Source organism: Brachycentrus maculatus, unplaced genomic scaffold (assembly GCF_059751285.1).
Source record: "Brachycentrus maculatus isolate JH-2025_06_01 unplaced genomic scaffold, ASM5975128v1 h1tg000349l, whole genome shotgun sequence".
In the NCBI taxonomy this organism is placed as follows: Eukaryota; Metazoa; Arthropoda; class Insecta; order Trichoptera; family Brachycentridae; genus Brachycentrus; species Brachycentrus maculatus.
This window is the reverse complement of record NW_028281098.1, coordinates 1,224,819-1,243,156: the sequence shown is the minus strand read 5'-3', so window position 1 is coordinate 1,243,156 and position 18,338 is coordinate 1,224,819. Positions and strand designations below refer to the sequence as shown.

General features: G+C 38.9%; 1 protein-coding gene across 1 annotated transcript; it reads right to left on the bottom strand.

Moving 5' to 3' along the window:
* Positions 1-1,163: 1,163 nt before the first annotated feature.
* LOC148303785 (ATP-dependent RNA helicase DDX24-like) lies at positions 1,164-17,639 on the bottom strand. The gene is made up of 13 exons (XM_088269418.1): positions 17,385-17,639; positions 16,364-16,871; positions 14,929-15,552; positions 14,429-14,596; positions 12,435-12,588; positions 10,464-10,659; positions 9,277-9,388; positions 7,750-7,882; positions 6,638-6,727; positions 4,771-4,882; positions 3,852-3,969; positions 2,807-2,984; positions 1,164-1,594 (listed from the first exon to the last, which is right to left on the bottom strand). The coding sequence occupies exons 1-13, from the start codon at positions 17,541-17,543 to the stop codon at positions 1,207-1,209; spliced, it is 2,940 nt and encodes a 979-aa protein (XP_088125544.1). The 5' UTR covers positions 17,544-17,639; the 3' UTR covers positions 1,164-1,206.
* Between the last annotated feature and the right edge of the window lie 699 nt (positions 17,640-18,338).

Genomic DNA, 18,338 nt, shown 5'->3' with positions numbered 1-18,338 from the left:
TGTTTTACTTAGTAAATACCACTATATCTTAAAATCTACTGTGACACGTGTTTCCATGCATTCCGCATCATTTTCAAACACCGTAATACGGTGTTTGAAAATGTGCACCATTGGGGTGCGAATAAGGGTTTTATTATTATTATTATACTACTAACAAGTAACCGCAACCCCATCTCCGATCTGTACAATGTTTTTTGGCATCTTTTCATGAAACATGCATGAATTAATATATCCATTTTTAATTAATTTTTTAGTTAGTAAATACCATTATTTCTTTTATTCACTTTTTCAAACACTGTATTATGGTGTTTAAAAAAGATGCGGAATGCACGGAAACACATGTCACAGTAGATTTTAAGAAATAGTGGTATTTACTGAGTAAAACATTAATTAAAAATGGATAGATTTTACCACAAAGTGACTGCCGAATCAATTAATGAAATTGAACTTTTTTGAGTCGGGTCGTATTGTTGGTAAATATAGGAATCAGAGTCATTTTTTTTTTTACCTATTCCACAGCCCTGGAAATAATGCATTATTACAAGGCATTCAATAAAAATATTTTCCAGTTTTAAATTTTTTTTATTGAATACTACTTTTAAAACTAATCTCAGATACACAGAGATTTTCTATCTAGTATTTCTAGCCTGTCTATCTCCGTGGTGTAATAGTTAGCGTGTTTAGCCACCAGCGATACTGGAAGAAACATATAAACAGAATGTCAGAAGACAGACTTCTACGTATCGCCCTTCAAGGTAACCCTGAAGGACGCAGACCCCCAGGCAGACCTCCGAAAAGATGGAAAGACAGCTGGGAGTCAACATCCCAAGAGCTACATGCGGAGGCACAAACATCTGTTTGGGATCTCCCTCTACAAAAAGAAGAGGAAGAAGTTTAGCTACCGTGCTGGATGTCCCGGGTTCGATTCCCAGGGGGGGGGGTCAAAAAAATAGAAGTGATTTCTCACTTTAATATTTATTTAATATTACCCTGGACTGGTACCTGAAGCGGAGGACTGACCCCTTCCTTCATGTGTTAACGAACAAGATAACACTGCGTTTTTATGATGCAGTACCCTATGCACCGTGGGGTGTGGATGAGGGTTTTAAGAAGAAGGAAGCATGAAAATTGGATTGTATTTAATTTAAATGAAACAAAACATGAAATTTGTAACAAACATTTATTAACACGGTAATATCACATTGATCACGCTATATTCCTCTTAATTTTCTTCCATTTATTTTTGCTCAACTTTTCCCCATTTCTGATACCATCATTCTTCTCTTTTAACTTGTCATTACTCGTAATAGCGTCCAAGCTTTGAACGGACGATCCGAGCTTCAAAATGGCTTCATTCTTGGTCGCCTTCTTGAGCTTCTTTATCAATCCCGAATCCATGGCCGACTTCATGGCCTGTACGGCGTTCTGGGCTTGAGGCGCGCCCAGAGAGCTCTCAAACATGTTGTTTGTGGGGAACTTGAAGTTAAAACCTTTCGGGAAGAGCGGAGAGGCGATAAGGGCGTTGAGTTGCTTCCGTTTTATTACTAGAACATTCTTCAGGTCGGCTGCGGCTTGATTTTCCATTCTGTGAGGTCTGTATTCGAATAGTTAAGGAAATATTACGCTATAATTAAATTGCAAGGAATGTATGTGAGTATATTGGTGAAAACAACATACCAGACTATGCAGGTATCAACACAATCGTGTAGATACCTGCATAGTCTGGTTACTCCCTTAGAGCTACCTAATATGTAATACTGTGGAACGGAAGGTCTGCTGATGACACCCAACAGTCCGCCTTCTCCCGAGGAGTTTTGCGAGGTTTCCTCCCAGCAATGAGCAAATGCTGACAAGTTCCTGATTGGCCCACACTAGATTATCCCTCCTGTTCCCAACACAGACTCAAATAAAACATATTTAATTAGCTAGAAGAAACAAAATCTACTAAATGATCTATAAACCTTGTACATAATAAGCAAGGTAAACAATAAAGGCATTTCCCATCTAAACAAAAAAAAAAATGTAATACTTATTTTTAATAAACCAAAGTCAAAATACTAGCGAGTATTACATACTGATCTTCTTTCCATCACCTTTGTACATAATAAGATATTACTTTGTACATACATAAGCAGATAAGCCTCTAAAACAGAGCTAATCAGACTAATTACTCAAGCTGGCCGCAGCTGCGCTAGAGTATGTGTGGATGTAAAATAAACAACGGCTTATCTTACTTTTTTATATATGTGCGCGTAATTTGGAACATCTTAGACGCGTTGAGAAGAAAAAATCTAGTCTAAATACCTTACCCGCCTTTAAAGTGCAGTCAGCGTAAAAGGTATTAGTAGTACTACCCGCCCCGCGGATAAACACCAGTCAGGAGAGCGGGTAGTACTACCCTCCCTGCATTAAGTGCATGAAGTGGTTAACAGTAACTGCAATTGGCAGCACTGAAGACTCACAGTGCCACTACTGATAACTTGCTATGTAGGTAAGCCACTTCCCAAATTGCCTTTCCGTTAAACAGTTGTATTAAGGTGGAGACTGACCTCCGCATTTCGTAACACGTTACGATGAGAGCATTCAGGCAGTCAGTACACCGAGCTGAGCACTCCATCCATAGTTTCAGATGCTCGGTGATGCTTGCCGCAAGCGATGTTACGATGTTATGTTACAACGAAATGCTCCGGTCAGTCTCCACCTTTATAATAGTAAATAAAGTAACCTCCACTTGTAGACCATCAGAGTGATGTTTTTACAGAACCAATACAATATATTGATCTTAGTCAGCAAGTGAAAAGGATACATGTCGGATTCGTCTATGATGATGTCCATATCCTCGGCGGCCTTGTCCAGCCAGCCCCTCTGCGCGCTGTCCTTGCGCACCTTCAGCGTGAGCAGGTCGAGCTCCCGCGCCAGCTCCACGCGCCGCCTGACGCCACTCAGCAGCGCCCCGTCCACCGGGAAGTGGGGCAGGTCTTCCGCTGCAACAGAAATGCGTAATTAGTTTGCGAGTATTGCGCTGACGGACTGCGCAAAATTCCCTGGTCCTAATAAGGAAAACTATACTAGACAATATACAATGTTTCCCTTATGAAAAGACCAAGGTAACAGATGTGGCTCAAGCAATCGCGGAACAAAAGTGGATCATGTAGCACGTATGTCTGAAGACCCAGACAAGATGGTCCGATGACATTAGGAAAGTGGCGGGCCTGCACTGGAAGAGAAAGAACTGTGGAAGTCCAAGAGGGAGGCCTTTGATCAATACTGGACACAAGAAGAAGGCTGAAGTAAGTTAATAAGTAATAAGGAAGACAAAAAAGCCTACTAAGAAACAAATGTCTGATTAATAAATTCTTTTATGAGCTATAGTAGAACCTCTATTAACTGGATTTTTCATTACCCGGATCGATAATAAAAAAAAGAATTTGGCGATTACAATTTCACAGCTTCAAAAAGAACAGATTTTTTTTATAAAAAATAATTAAATACTGAAATTATTTATAAATCTAGTCTTACAAAAACTATTGATACCGAATGAACTTGCCTTTCCTTGTCTCATTTAAAAATACGTACTAAAAATATGAATAATATATTGACACATTGTTGTCAGACGGTTTTTTCACCCACCCCAACTCTAATTATACTCTGGCAGTCTGCCGCCCGACCCTCCGTATACTAATCACAAGTAGCCGCAACACCCAATTCCCATCAGCACGATGTTTTTTGGTGTCTCTTGCGCTCTGCCAAAAGTAAGCAAATAGAACGCTTATAAGCGTCTCCCGCTCTCTACCAACAGTATGTAAAAGACGCTTTTGGGTGATTCCCGCAAACAATGTGTTAAGATTTACTTTTAGATAGAGTTCTGCACATTTTGGTGTAATTCTGCACCTCCGTGGGCTCCATGATGAGAATAGTAATTCCTTCCTTGCTGGCGCGCGCTGTTCTTCCACTCCGGTGGACATAGTTCTGCAACAACCAACCACAAACACATAGAATATCTGAAATTAGATCAACTAAATATGCAATCAACTAAATACCAGTCCAAATGTGTCAGTTCATTGGACACGTTGCATGTGGAAATGAGGATAGCCTGGACCGACCGGTTGTGATTGGTAGCCTGGAGAGGAAGTGAGGAAAAGGAAGATCTCCCACACGATGGACTGATCAAGTGGAGGCTGCAGCAGGCACCTCGGTGGTTGGATTGCTACGTTCAGTGCAGTCAAGGGATAACTGGAGAAGAGTCATTGCTTCCACAAGGGTCACAACCCTCAGTAATGAGGGATAAGACGGAGAAGAAGAGAGAAATATGTACCATAAGTAGGTACTCCATTACTTCACCAACTGCGCTGGTTATGCTTTACCTTATGTAGTATAAGATTATAAACTCTTGCATAATAATTACCATGGACAATGGGATGTGCATGTGAGGAGAATGGAACCATCCAGACTCACCACATCACTGCACGGCCAACCCCAAGGTAGATTGGTAGGTGACTCCCGGGCAGACCACCAAAGAGATGGATTGACAGCTGAGAATCAACATGGCAGGAGTCCAATCCCTCTTAAAAACAGGGCACAAGGCCTACTCCAAGAAGAAGAGGAACTGTAGCCATGGGTAAATTAATCTTACCAACTCGCAACCAGCGGACTTAAGTTGGCAAGCGTGTCTTTGCTGTTACGAACTTGCAGGAAATGCTCTTTCACCAGCAGTTAGAAACAGTATTCTGGTGTGTTTCTACCCGGATCACAAGTGAAAGGTCTCCTTACCTCGGCTGTGCGTGGAACTTGGTAATGTATGACGTGTTCTACATTGGGGATGTCCAGTCCACGCGCCGCCACGTCCGTGGCTATCAGGAGGCCGTGAGGACTGTCCCGGAATCTGAAAATATTCCACAATACATATTATGAATGTGCAAAAACCTTGCTCAGGAATTTGAGCTTTGTTTACTTAGGAGTTCTATTTTTTACTATTTTTTTTACATTGATATCTCAGCATAGATGAAGCAGAATATGAAAGTCTGGGTACTTACAGGACTTACAAACTACATGTTTAATACTACTACTACTACTACGATCCTGACATACACTCCTCGCCTCTTTCACATCCATACATCTAGTCATACATGCCCCCCGATTAAGCAGACTTTTGACACTGCCAGATTTTAGGTTCTGATTGATCTGATTGTGCCAAGTCTTTTTCGGTCGTCCTCGTTCTGTTTTCCCTCTCACATTCGCCACATATATTTTCTTAAGATTAATAATAATAATAAATCCCTTACTGCACCCCAATGGTGCATAGGGCACTGCTTCATATAAACGCAGTGTTATCTCGATCGATTACACATGAAGGAAAGGTGATCAGCCCTCCACTTCAGGTACCAGTCCAGTGTAATATTGAATAAATATTAGAGTGAAAAAATCACTTATATTTATTAAACCCCCCTGGGAATCGAACCCGGGACCTCCAGAACGGTAGCCGAGCATGCTGACCATTACACTACGGAGGCGGACGAATAAATAGGATTAATAAAAATTGAAAATAAAGTCAAATTGCAGAAGACAGATCTCCTGGCTTCAGAATATACGATATTGGACGGGGATCAGGACTGTTTAGGGCTGCCCGAGACAAGGACAGTTACTCTCAAGCGATAGTCGACGTCAGGGGGACCTGACATGACACACACAGAAGAGAAGAAAATCATATTTTCAGAGTGTCCTAGTTTGTAAAAATCATTCGGGAAGAATCTTACATACATTTCATGAAGGTCTCTGATAAATAAAAACCTTAATCAACTCAATCATAGATGGCGGTGAGAACTCATATGTGAAAAAAGGTGACAATTGAAGGATATTTATGCAACTTCCGAAATTTGAGTAGTGTGGGTGTCAAACATGGGTAGAATGGAGAATGTTATTACTGAAACCAGCCTATGGACAAGTCGTAAGCCCTGTAAATATCCAGACATTCATATTCTTCTTCATCTATGTTGAGATATCAATCTCGAAAATATTGATTAGGTAAAGAACATAATTGAAATAAATCTAATGCAATTATTTTTGACATCTCATCAAAGATGAAGAAGAATATGGAAGTCTGGGCATTTACGGGGCTGACGAACGTCATAGGCTGGTTTAAGTGATCACTTTACACACGTGTAACATTCACCAATTCTACCCATTATTGACAACCATACTACTCAAATTCTTGGAAGTTCTGTATATATGAACCAATTTAGAAACCTTGTTCTTGAATCAATAGAACTTCACTAGAGACATCTATTGGTGAGATGTAAAGAAGCTTTTTATTAAGCAGAAACTCTTGTATTAACTCCTGTAATTGGAGATAATCCAGATTTTGTGAACAAGTATTTGGACACACTCAACATGTTGTAAATCTAATACAAGTTTATTGGTGTGAAAAATAAGCCGAAAATCTGTCATGAGAAATTAAAGTTGAAATCTTGGCGACTGCATCGTGTGCCAAACGCACGGTGGGCATTATACAAGGCGGCGCACAGTGTGTGACGACTGTATGGTGGCAGTTGTTACTGCCAAGTCTGCCTAGTATGGGAAGAGCCTGCAGTTGAGTGAGTAGGTTGATCGGTGTGGGATGAAGGAAAGAAGAGTAGAATACCTGTCCAAGTTCTTGAGGCGTTGTCGCTGTTGCATGTTGGCGTGCAGGGGGAGGGGGGCGCACTGCAGCAGAGTGAATAGTTGCGCCAATCTAGAATGAAGCACGTTTAAAAATAAATTAACATTCTTTTCCAATATTTAACCCCTTGTGTGATTTGCCCAAATACAATTCGGGTGCATCGTACACAAAACATTTTAAAGTGATTTGCCCAAATCCAGCTCGGGTCATTCCCCCACCAGTCTAGATATATCCATTCTTCCTTTGTTTTTTGTTCTTTCCTAATATTGTTTGTGTATGTTTCTATACTGATTTATTATATTTCAAAATATGATGAAAAACATAATAGTGAAAAAAAGGGTGTCTTTTTTTGACCCACTTTTTTCCAAGAGGTTGACCACAGAAGTGGTTAATAAAAAAAATGGTGCATTTTATGCCGGTACTTTATGATACGGTTATTTAATAAAAAAAAAAATTGTCACCAATATTTTTTTATTTGGGAATTATACAGCTTATATTTTGTTAAAAAAAAACTGCAAATTTATATATGAATACTTTGTTGTATATTAGGAGAAAAAAGGTAAATTTAATATGGGTGTGTGTGTGTGTGTGTGTGAGAGTGCGGATATGGTATAAAATGGAATATGCAGGAAGGAAAAGGATTTAGGTTCAATTTAGGCATGTATTTAGTAGAAATCTATAATTTATCCTAACAATTCATGCATTCAAACCCTTATCCACACCCCAATGGTGCATAGGACACTGCATCACATAAACGCAGTATTATCTTGATCATAACACATAAAGGAAAGTTGATCAGCCATCCGCTTCAGGTGCCAGTCCAGGGTAATATTAAATTAATATTAGAGTGAAAAAATCACTTAAATTTATTTGACCCCCTCTGGGAATCGAACCTGGGACCTCCAGAACGGTAGCCGAGCGTGCTGACCATAACACTACGGAGGCGGACAAAACATCATAACAAAGATATATAAAATAATAATAAAAATAAATAAACAAAGCATTTTATTATTGGAAGGGAATATGGGCAAGGCTGGGCAAAATACTAGAGACAGTGTTGAAATGTTACAGTTTTATAGAAAATACGATGGTACCTTTTGACACAGCCGATGGAGTTGCAGAATACGATGGTCCTTCCGGGATAGCGTTTGAGGACGTAGTACAGGTAGAAGTCCTTGTGGTCGATGGGACACATGATCCGGCACTCGGTCAGGGTCGTGGAAGCGCCTTCAACATACAACAATAACATAAATATCTTATGTTTCTCATGCCATATTCTTTTCACTCTATATTATAAAATGAGTAAAGATAATTACTCATTGGGAATATTATATACAACATTTTGAGTGTGTCCAAATACTTGTTCACAAAATCTGGATTATCTCCAATTACAGGAGTTATTTTCATATTATTTTTTGACATCTCATCAAAGACGAAGAAGAATATGGAAGTCTGGGCATTTACGGGGCTGACGACTCAAAATGTTGTAAATAAATTGTCTGGTCAAATTATAAGCTTAAATAATAAAAATGAAAATGGTATTTTCTGGCGTTTCTCATGTGTGTGATTTTAATCCAGGATTCGGACCTCACATACTAATATAAGAGTTTCTGCTTAGTAAAAAGCTTATTTACATCTCACCAATAGATGTCTCTAGTGTAGTTCTAGTGATTCAAGAACAAGGTTTCTAAATTGGTTAATATATATAAAACTTCAAAGAATTCGAGTAGTGTGGTTGTGAATAATGGGAAGAATTAGTAAATGTTACACATGTGTAAAGTGATCACCTAAACCAGCCTATGACGGTCGTCAGCACCGTAAATTCCATATTCTTCTTCATCTTTGATGAGATGTCAAAAAATAATATAAATATCTTATGTTTCTCATGCCATATTTTTTTCACTCTATATTATAAAATGAGTAATGGAAATTACTCATCGGGAATATTATATATCCTGAGTGTACGGGCAAAAAACGTTAACTCGAAAATATGCAATTTCGACTTAATGATGCAAATTATAAAGTTCTCAACGTTTTATAAACTGGCAAAATACAATAAACAGTTTGAAATGTCATATTTATGTGGTTTTAAAAGTAAATTCAATTAAAGTTTAATGGCAGGTATTTTATTCAGGCTAAAAGCTTTAAATAACAGGGATTTTAGAGTTATAGTTTTGTTGCCAGTATCCCATGAAATGTGACTTACCATATGTATGAAATATTGGTCATTTACGGAGTTTTCAAGAGACGTGGTCTTACATTGGCGAGATGATTGATTCATGAATCATTTAACAGTTCACGCAAATATTTCTCATATAATTCTTACATTTGTTTAAAAGATATATCAATTCATGCATGTTACATGAAAATGTAAGCGCGATACGCCAAAAAACATTGTACAAATCGGAGTTAGGTTTGCGGTTACTTGTGATCAGTATACAACCCTAATTAGTATTCTAATTAGGGTCAGGGTTGATGAAATCACCGCCCGACAACAATGTGTGTACAACTTGAGAGAGCGACATTACTGTAGCGCCAAGTCGCATTTTAGAGCAGTTACAGACAAAGCAAAAAATGCCATGGCGTTTGCCAACTCAAAAAACAAGAAAAAGAATAATTACCTTGGTTTTGAACTGTCACATCCACAACTTTAGGGTCAGTTATTCCCAGCATCTCTATGACTTTCTTCAGCTTCTGTTCCGTGGTCAACTTTGTCACCTTTCTATTGAGGACCTGAAATTTAGTACATTTTATATACCACATGTACAGAGGCGTGGATTCTATATAGGCAGAAAAGCAGTCCCCACCCTGGATTACTCGCGTTCCATATAGAAACACGACCAGTGCCTACTATGCCTTATCCTTACCCAACCCTACTGCCTGATTAAAAACTCTTTGCACGCCACTGCACATGTACTCCGCCTATTCCCTTTTTACCCCTTTTCGACCCGATGGTGCATAGAGTATATGATATGTGAGGGATCACATTTTGACAGGGTTCCCTCCAATTCCATCCTTCTGTAACTTATCCTTCCCGGTGATAAGTATTTACTACAATTAGACTGTAATAACGAGAATATCGGTATAAAATATAATATATACGGGCTCAGAACTTTTGTATTCCTCCATAATACAATTATAAATATTACATAAAAGTATTATAATTTAAAGTTATTCATTTGCAGCCACGGAATTAAGTCGTTTGAATCACCAATACACAAAGTTTCTAAGTGTGTGGGTGCGTGCCGTGCTTTATGTACACACCCAAGCGGCTTGGTACCGTTTTCGCCAATCTCTTTTTAGTAGCGCGCAAGTCGTCCTTCGGGGTGGTCGTGCCGCAACGCCAGCTATGGCGGCTACCTTGCGATGTACTTTTTCCTCATTTTCAGACACTTACCAGAGTTAACATTACAAAATTGTTACTTTTTAACTTCAACTAAGGTCAATAAAAGAAACATTTAGGAATATTCACATTTTTCCCGTTTTTAAATCACATTTTCATACATATTACAGTTGCTCGTGGAAGTTTTTAGCACTGTACGGGAATGGTTAACAATGTGTTGGCAGGAGTATGAATTTTATATAGGCAGAAAAGCAGTGCCTATTCTAACTTACCCGCGTAACATATAAAAATGCAACCAATACCTACTCTACTTTACTAGGTAGTACCTAGCTTACCTTACTACCTACCTCTACTGCCTACCCTAGTAAGTAGTACCTAGCTTACCTTACTACCTACCTCTACTGCCTACACTAATTAATTCTCTGTGCACGCTACTGCGCTTTGGGTAGTTGAACAAACACTGACCTTGCCTTTCTTGGTGACCTTCTTGGCCTTGAGATGGTGCGGCAGGTCGTGCACCATGGTGAGCGTGGCGGAGAACACGAAGGTCTGCCGGCGCGCCCTGCGCTCCGCATCGTAGTTCACCATCTCCAGCAGCTGGTGCAGCTCCTCAAAGTGGCCACGCTCCAGCATCCTGTCCGTCTCGTCGATGGCCAGGTATCTGCCAAAACATGACGCCATCATTCCTCAACTTACACATTACAGCTGAGAACCTAAGGCCTACATCAGTGGTCGGCAAAATTATTAATCAAAATTAACTAACTAACTAACCATCACGCTGCTTCCCCGCAGGGGTAGGCAGAGAGAATAGAACGCCACACCACTCTGTCTTTGCAAACATTCATCGCCTCTTCCATGTTCATGCATCTCCTCATACATACCCGCCGATTGTTACGACTCCTAACCTGACCACTTTCAAGTATTTGGCATACCTGATCGTGCCATGTTTTTCTCGGTCTTCCTCTGCTTCTTTTCCCACTAACATTCGCCTCATAAATTTGTTTTACCATTCTTTCCTCACTTATTCGTTCTACATGTCCAAACCATCTCAACACACCTTTCTTAATTTTATCGATAATGCTTATCTCAGCTTTGCATTCCTTCCTTATTTCACTATTCGCACATCTATCATACATCGTTTTGTCGCACATTCTTCTGAGAGATCGCATTTCGACTGCATTCAGTCTGCTTTCATCCTTCTTTTGCCAACCCCATGTTTCACTTCCATACAGTTGGAACCAGGACTCCGTTGTGCACTGCCAGTTTAGCTTCCGCTGATAGGTTTTTATTTGCTAAAACTGATTTCAGTGCACCATTCACTTTGTTCCCAGCATTCACTCTCCTTTCTATGTCAGTTATTAATCAAAGAGCCAAATATGCATATTACAACAATTAAAAAATTTCTTGACAGCCAAATCTGTTTGCGATTCTAGTACATTAGATTCAATTACGGTTACACTTGATAAAACTTGATTTCACACATCATAAGGATTTTATTCAGTGATAAAAAATCTTTAGAAAGTAAGGTATCCATAAGAACACTAATAATTGTGAATAATGTCCTTGCGTCTGCTTTGAAAGTTTGATCAAGTCAGGTTTGTATGTCGTTATTTTTAGCACATTTCCAGGTTCACATCTAAAAGACGATTTTTCAGCTTGCTTTTAATAAAGTTCACGCTTCAAAAAGATTCTTTGCATAAATACGAAGTAAAAGAGCCTTCCACCAGATATTTGTGCCGGAGCCGCATTTAAAAGTCAATGAGCCGCGCGCGGTTTCCGAGCCACACGTTGCCAACCTATCATTATTATCATATCATTATCCAAGTCTTTCTAAGCGCCCTTGAGGTAGTATGTTATGACAATTCGCTCACTCCTTTCAAGAACGTCATAAATCAAAAAACTTGATTTTTCAGGAGAACGTTTTTAAAGTTTAAAAATATAACACAATGTATTAAAAATAAATATCAAGACACTTATTGAACTTTTTACTGTACAACAGATCTTTTTAGGTAAAACCTGAAGGTTTTTTCTGCATTTGAAAAATATTTAGTATGTTTAAAAAAATAATTAAACAATACCTTTTCTTCAAAATGCAAAAAACAACATTTTCTGCCCTGAAGCGGGTAAATATTAAGTTAAAAATTTGCCTCTTTTGCTGGGATATAGTATATTTTCTGGGCATTCCAAAATCATGTACAACTGAAAATTGACGTTTTTTGATTTTTGACGTTCTTGAAAGGAGTGAGCGAATTGTGCTTTATAAATTAACCAAAATTATCATTATTTGCAACCATTTTAAGGGACATAAAATCCCTGTCAATACAAGAAGGCTAGTGTATCACTCGTTCCCTGTGAATCTAGGCTCTGATGTAGTCTTTAGGGTCCAATATTCAGGAAAGAAAAGGATATAAGTAAAAAGGTTACTGCGGTATTTACCTGATGTCTGTGACTTGCGAGAGATGCCTGTTCCCCTGTTGGATGAGTTGCCACAATCTGCCGGGGGTGGCGACAACTATTTCCGGCCCGCGCTTCAACACTCTTTCCTGCTTGACTTCAGCCATCCCGCCCATCACCACGGCTATTTGGATATCTGGAGGAGGAGGAACACACCAACATTAGGTGACTAACTTACCAGCGGGTTGGCAGAGGATAGAACCCCGAGCCTATTCACTTTGTGCATCTTTTCATATGTATATACCAAGGGTGCCCAATCCGCGGCCCGCGGGACGCATGCGGCCCGCCGGGTGTCTACTTGCGGCCCGCGGAGCAAATCACACATTTTTTCCTTTAGTGTACACAAACCACCAAAAGAACATTCCATCGTGCGTAGTTCGTATCATATCCCATATATGGGAGTATTTCACTATCTTGATAATTTCAAGGCCCATAATGTGGTCAAGAAGTAAAGACGTTGGAATAAAGAAGCGAACAGTAACAGAAGAACTGAGAAGTTTTTAAGGCAGATGGACTATAAACTATTTGTTACTGACGTAACTCTCGCTATGCCACTGGGGGGCCCGTCGTCTGTAGCACAGCTATGGCTCTGCCGTTGTAAGGGGCAGAGACTCACCGCAGCTCAGTCCGGTCGGCGTAGCCGAACAATATCCACTGGCCCTGAAAAGGGCCTCCGACTTGGGTATCGGTCTAATGGATACCAGACTGAGGTACGGAGAGCAGGATCACAAGGAGATCGCACTGACTCGTGTGTTGAAGCGTACTCACTAGCCTTGAGAAAGGCTTTCCAACGGTCCGTTGTTGGTGCAATGAGACGGCGAGTCAGGCGAAGTCCAGCGGCGAATTCTTGAGGCGAAGGAGCGGCGAATGGAGAAATATAAAAAGACCAATTTGGTTTTTATACACTGATTTATTCAAAAGTTAGGTTTCTATAGCCGGCACGGTTTTATGCCGTGTCGGCGCTTCACGGCGCTGTATAACGGTAAAGTACCGTTGCTCGGATAACGGAACTATACCGTTATCCGAGCTTTGTCCGTACGGGCCCCTCTCTGCTGGCGACCGCGCTCCCCGCTCCCCGCTTTCCCTTCCGGGCGAGCGGAGCTCAGTCGACCAATTTGCCTCGTACGGACTACATCAAATTACATGTATGAGCTTACATACTAGAGGATACAGGCTTATTTTAATTTATACATTTTATTACTATTATAGACGCTTATTTTATTCTTAACATTAATGGCTCAGGGCCAGACGTCCGCAACACTATTTTTTCTTGGAATTTGAAACAAAGCCAACATGCCTGATATGCCTAATAAAGTAACTAATAAATATGTTTATAATATATGAACTGAAAATGTTGGCCACCCATGGTATATATTGTTCAGCAGGGACGTGCATTTCATGTAGGCAGAAAAGCAGTTCCCAGCATACACGCATAACTAACATACCCACGTGACATATAAAAATGCAACCAGTACCTACCCTACCTTAAGTAGTACCTAGCTTACCTTACTACCTACCCTAGTAAGTAGTATCCATATTCATTTTATGTACCCGATATTACTACTTCATCTTTGGTATTTATTTAAGAGTATAAAACTTCTTGTAGAGAATAAACGTACATTGGCGGGCTGGTAAAAAACCTCTACTCCCGGCACTAATTGGCGCACAGATCTGCCCGATAACAATGTGTACACTACTTGCTACTTGTTAGCAACGTAATCTTGTATATTTATAAAAGTCGTTTCGAAAAGGATTTTTCAATAATTAGTAAGTTATGCTGCCCCTTCAATAAAGAAACAGTTTGACACTTCTAACCATCGAGACTTGCCCCTTCTCGCACCGCAGAAGAAAACACCGCCTGTGTGGTTTATACAAGTGTCTTGTGCGGACGGACGTAGACGTCTCGCAGACTACTGTTTCTTAGAAACTAAAAAAGATTCCTATAAATGAATGTTGTACTAAAATTGCATAGATACCTGTGTATTTAGCGGCAGCCACGAGGTGATTTTTGATCTGGATAGCCAACTCTCTGGTGGGAGTCAATATCAGGGCGTACAGCGGCTTCAAGCCCTTCCTCTCCACGGGGCCTAGCACCGGGAAGTCGGAGGGGGCGATGTTGTCTATCACCTTAACACACCCAATATCTGCAATACCAATTAGGTTCACATATCTAATTTGATGGATGAAGAGAGTTTACAGTATGGAAAAAGAGAGATGAGTAATAGCCATTAGAAAGAAATTAAAGGTATCGTACTTTAATAAATAGTGCTTTGAACAGAGTGATTGCAAATAAAGATATGTCCATGGAAGCCAAACTGGCGGTTCACAACAGAGTGCTGGTACTGACACCGATGTATGGAAACGAAACATGGAACTGGCAAAGGAAGGATGAAAGCAGAGTGAACACTGTTGAAATCACGCAGAGTGATCACAAACGAGTACAAAAATCACATAAATAGTAATCTAATTCAAATACCTTTTTCATTATCTTCTTCAATATCCCCATCTTTTTCTTCCAAATCTGACTCTTCGTCAACAGAATCATCTCCATCTTCATCACTTTCCGGAGCCAAGTCCGAACCTTCGTTACCGGATTCTTCATCGCTTTCATTATCCAAATCAGAGTCGGAATCATCGGGCATATCATCGTATGAGATATCATTATCGGAGAGATTATCATCAGGGACGTTTTCATCTGATTCATTTTCATCAGATGCATTTTCATCAGATGCATTTTCATCAGAGCCTAAATCACTGTCGGAATCATCTCCGTGATCAACGTCTTCATCTTCATCGTCAAAATCCGATTCATCGTCACTATCTTTAGTGACAAATTTGCGTTTCTTCATTCTTTTCTTTTTTGAAATGTCTTTGATAACAGCTTTCTTTTCATCTTTCGTCAGCTTGTTGAAATTGACAATCTTGGCTTGTTCCGTACCATGCGGATTGGTCAGGTTATTGACAATCGGTTTCAGTTCCTTCTCTTCAATTCCGTTGACTTCATTTTCTTTTAATCGAAGTATTCCCGTCAAAATTGGGATGCCGAAAGCCAAGGTCTTCCCACTTCCAGTTTCTGCGGCCCCGAGTATGTCTCTTCGTCCTAATACAACATGAAAATAAATTTCATTAATTGATTTGGTAGTCATTTTGTGTTATAATATCTATCAATTTTAAATTTTAATATTATTAAAATTGATAGATATTATTATTATGTTCAAAATGTTAATTTTGAAATTTTACTTAGTAAATACCACTAATTTTCATTAGTTGATACGGCAGTAACTTTGTGGTAAATTTATTCATTTTTAATTTAAGTTTTACTTGCTAAATACCACTTTTTCTTCAAATCTATTGTGACACATGACTGTGGATATGGACAACAACTAAAGCCTCCCTGCTATTGTCTATGTTGCCAGTGATAAAAAATAATAAATGAATAAAAATAAGGAACAGCTCCCTACCCCCTCCTCATTCTTCAAAGTCCTAAGGACGTAATTTCCTTTAGTGTTTGTACCCTGCTTATAAATACAAGGTGAATTACAAATAAGAGATTTTTACATATTTACTACGGTTTTTTTAAAGACATTTTGTACGGAAGTAAAGCAGTGCAGTTCAGCCGCACTACTCTACATGTTGAGTAATTGCGAGTATGCATGTTTTTGGAAAATTGGCAGCAATGGCAATAAAACTAGTGCAAAAAAAATCATTTCTTCTCTGAGTACTACATACTTTGAATTATGCGCTGACAGCAAGTTCCATCTATCTACCTATGATGTCATTACAATCAAACCATCTTGATGACAATTCAAATAATTAGTCTAATCCTTATATTTTCCAGACTTATTTACGGATTTTAGTACAAATAAATAGTATTTGCTAAAAATATGTTAAGAGTATATGCATATCTTCACCGTGTAAAGCTGCCGGCAGCGTCAACTCCTGGATGGCAGTCGGGTTACTGAATCCCTGATCGGCTAACGCCCGTAATATAACATCGGGAATACTAAACTGCTCCCAGGCTTGCAAATCTTCCACCGGAATCGCATTTTCACAAACTTCCTCAGCCTTCACATCGCCGTTTCCATCCGAAATAAGTTTGACATTTTGTTTTTTCCCGCCCTTTTTACCCTTTGGCTTCTTTTGTTTTTTTGCCTTCTTATTTGTGCCTTCGTTTGTTTTATCTTCAAGGCCACTTTTGTTCTGTTGTAATTTGTCATCCGCGGCATTCTTCTTCCTTTCCTTCCTGCTGAGTTTTGCCTTAACTTTTCCTACACTATCGCCTCTCGATGGTGTTATTGAAACATTTGATTTTATATTTTCAACGTCAAAATCATTTGTTGAACTATTTAATTTAGATTTTTTAGGCGTCGCTTTGGGTTCAGATTGTTCTGACGCTTTTCTCTTTGTAGCGTTTTTATCCTAAAATAAATATTTTGTGTATTAAAAGCATCGTTAACTTTGTGGTATGGTAATATAACACTCACCTTATCATTCATCCTTTGCTTTGTGTAATAAAAAGTGGTATTACACAAAGTGAACAATGAATGATAAGGAGGGTGTTATTTTTATATAACATCATTTAATACATAGTGTTGAATTATGTTCAAGAAATCTGCTGCTTAGGAATTTCTAACGCCACGAATTCCGCCCTAGGTAGGGCCCACTCGTGTCACGTTTAAAAAACATTGTTTTATTGCCCTGTCTCAGCCACGCCACAAATTCGCATTTTTTTGTTGTTGTTGTTGTTTGTTGACGGAAGTCCATTTGTCCCCGGCGATGGCGGATAACCTATACTTTTTATAAATTTATCAGATTAAAATTTAAATAATTTTGTGAACTCAGAAATATAACTTCGACTAACGAAGCACCTATATAAAATGGTACTATAACAATCACAACGGTACATATATTTTTAAATGCTGTATTTATTACCTTCACAGCTTTACGTCTAGCTTTATTTTTGGACAAGACACTATAATCCACACATTCTTCAATTCCCAATAAACCGTCGAAATTTGTAGTCGCTGCACCAGTCCCGAAATCATCAAAATTTATAGTTTTCCACCTATACTTAGCCACATCCATATTCATAAATTATTCTTAAAAAAATATTTGAAAAATATATATTCAATAGGAACAGCTCGAACGTAAACAGAACCGGAGACAAATGTGACACATTCGACAAGTGCATAACCTCAAAAAATAAGCATGGAGGTATTCAATATTGCCATTAAAAAATAAATAAAATAAGTACTTGTTTCAAAATAAAATAAAATTTCTATCTAAAATTTCTATAATTTTATTATTTATAAAATTAAAAAAAAAATTGCTCTAATAACTCAACTTACATGAATTGGCATTTTCGTGGGATTGGGATAATTGATTGGGTTTTCCAGGAGATGGGGATATTACCAGATACAAAGAAAAGATCGATAATAGATAATATATAGGAGAGGGAAGGAGCATTGTTATGCCTGATAAAACTACACAGTATGCAGTTGATACCTGGGGATGAGTCGCTCAGGCGGCTGAGGACAGACTTCAGTTCTTTCAGACTGAAACTTTGGTCCAACCAGCTTCTCTATTAGAAATTGTATGATCTCATTCAATTATTCGCAATCGACGGGACTAGTCAGTTGGAGAACTCCTCCACCCAAACCGATAATTCAGGTTGAGTAATTGGCGGACTGAAAGAGCATCTAAATCAGTGGATCATGCTCCAAATTTTCGAAAGAGGTATATCTCGGGATAAAGACCAACAGAACTTTTTCCATTCCTGTCTCTTCTTGGTTCTCAAGAAATAATTTGTTTTACCCTCCACTTGTTTGAAAATTAAGAAATTTTTGAGGTTCATGTTTCTTGAATAATTTTCAAGTTTTTTTTATT

Coding starts and splice junctions, on each gene's coding strand:
- LOC148303785 (XM_088269418.1), bottom strand. CDS start 17,543: ATGAATATGGATGTGGCTAAGTATAGGTGGAAAACTATAAATTTTGAT. Junction 14,597..14,928: donor TGAAGAAGATAATGAAAAAG/GTATTTGAATTA, acceptor TTGGTATTGCAG/ATATTGGGTGTGTTAAGGTG. Junction 7,883..9,276: donor TGTGACAGTTCAAAACCAAG/GTAATTATTCTT, acceptor TGTATGTTGAAG/GCGCTTCCACGACCCTGACC.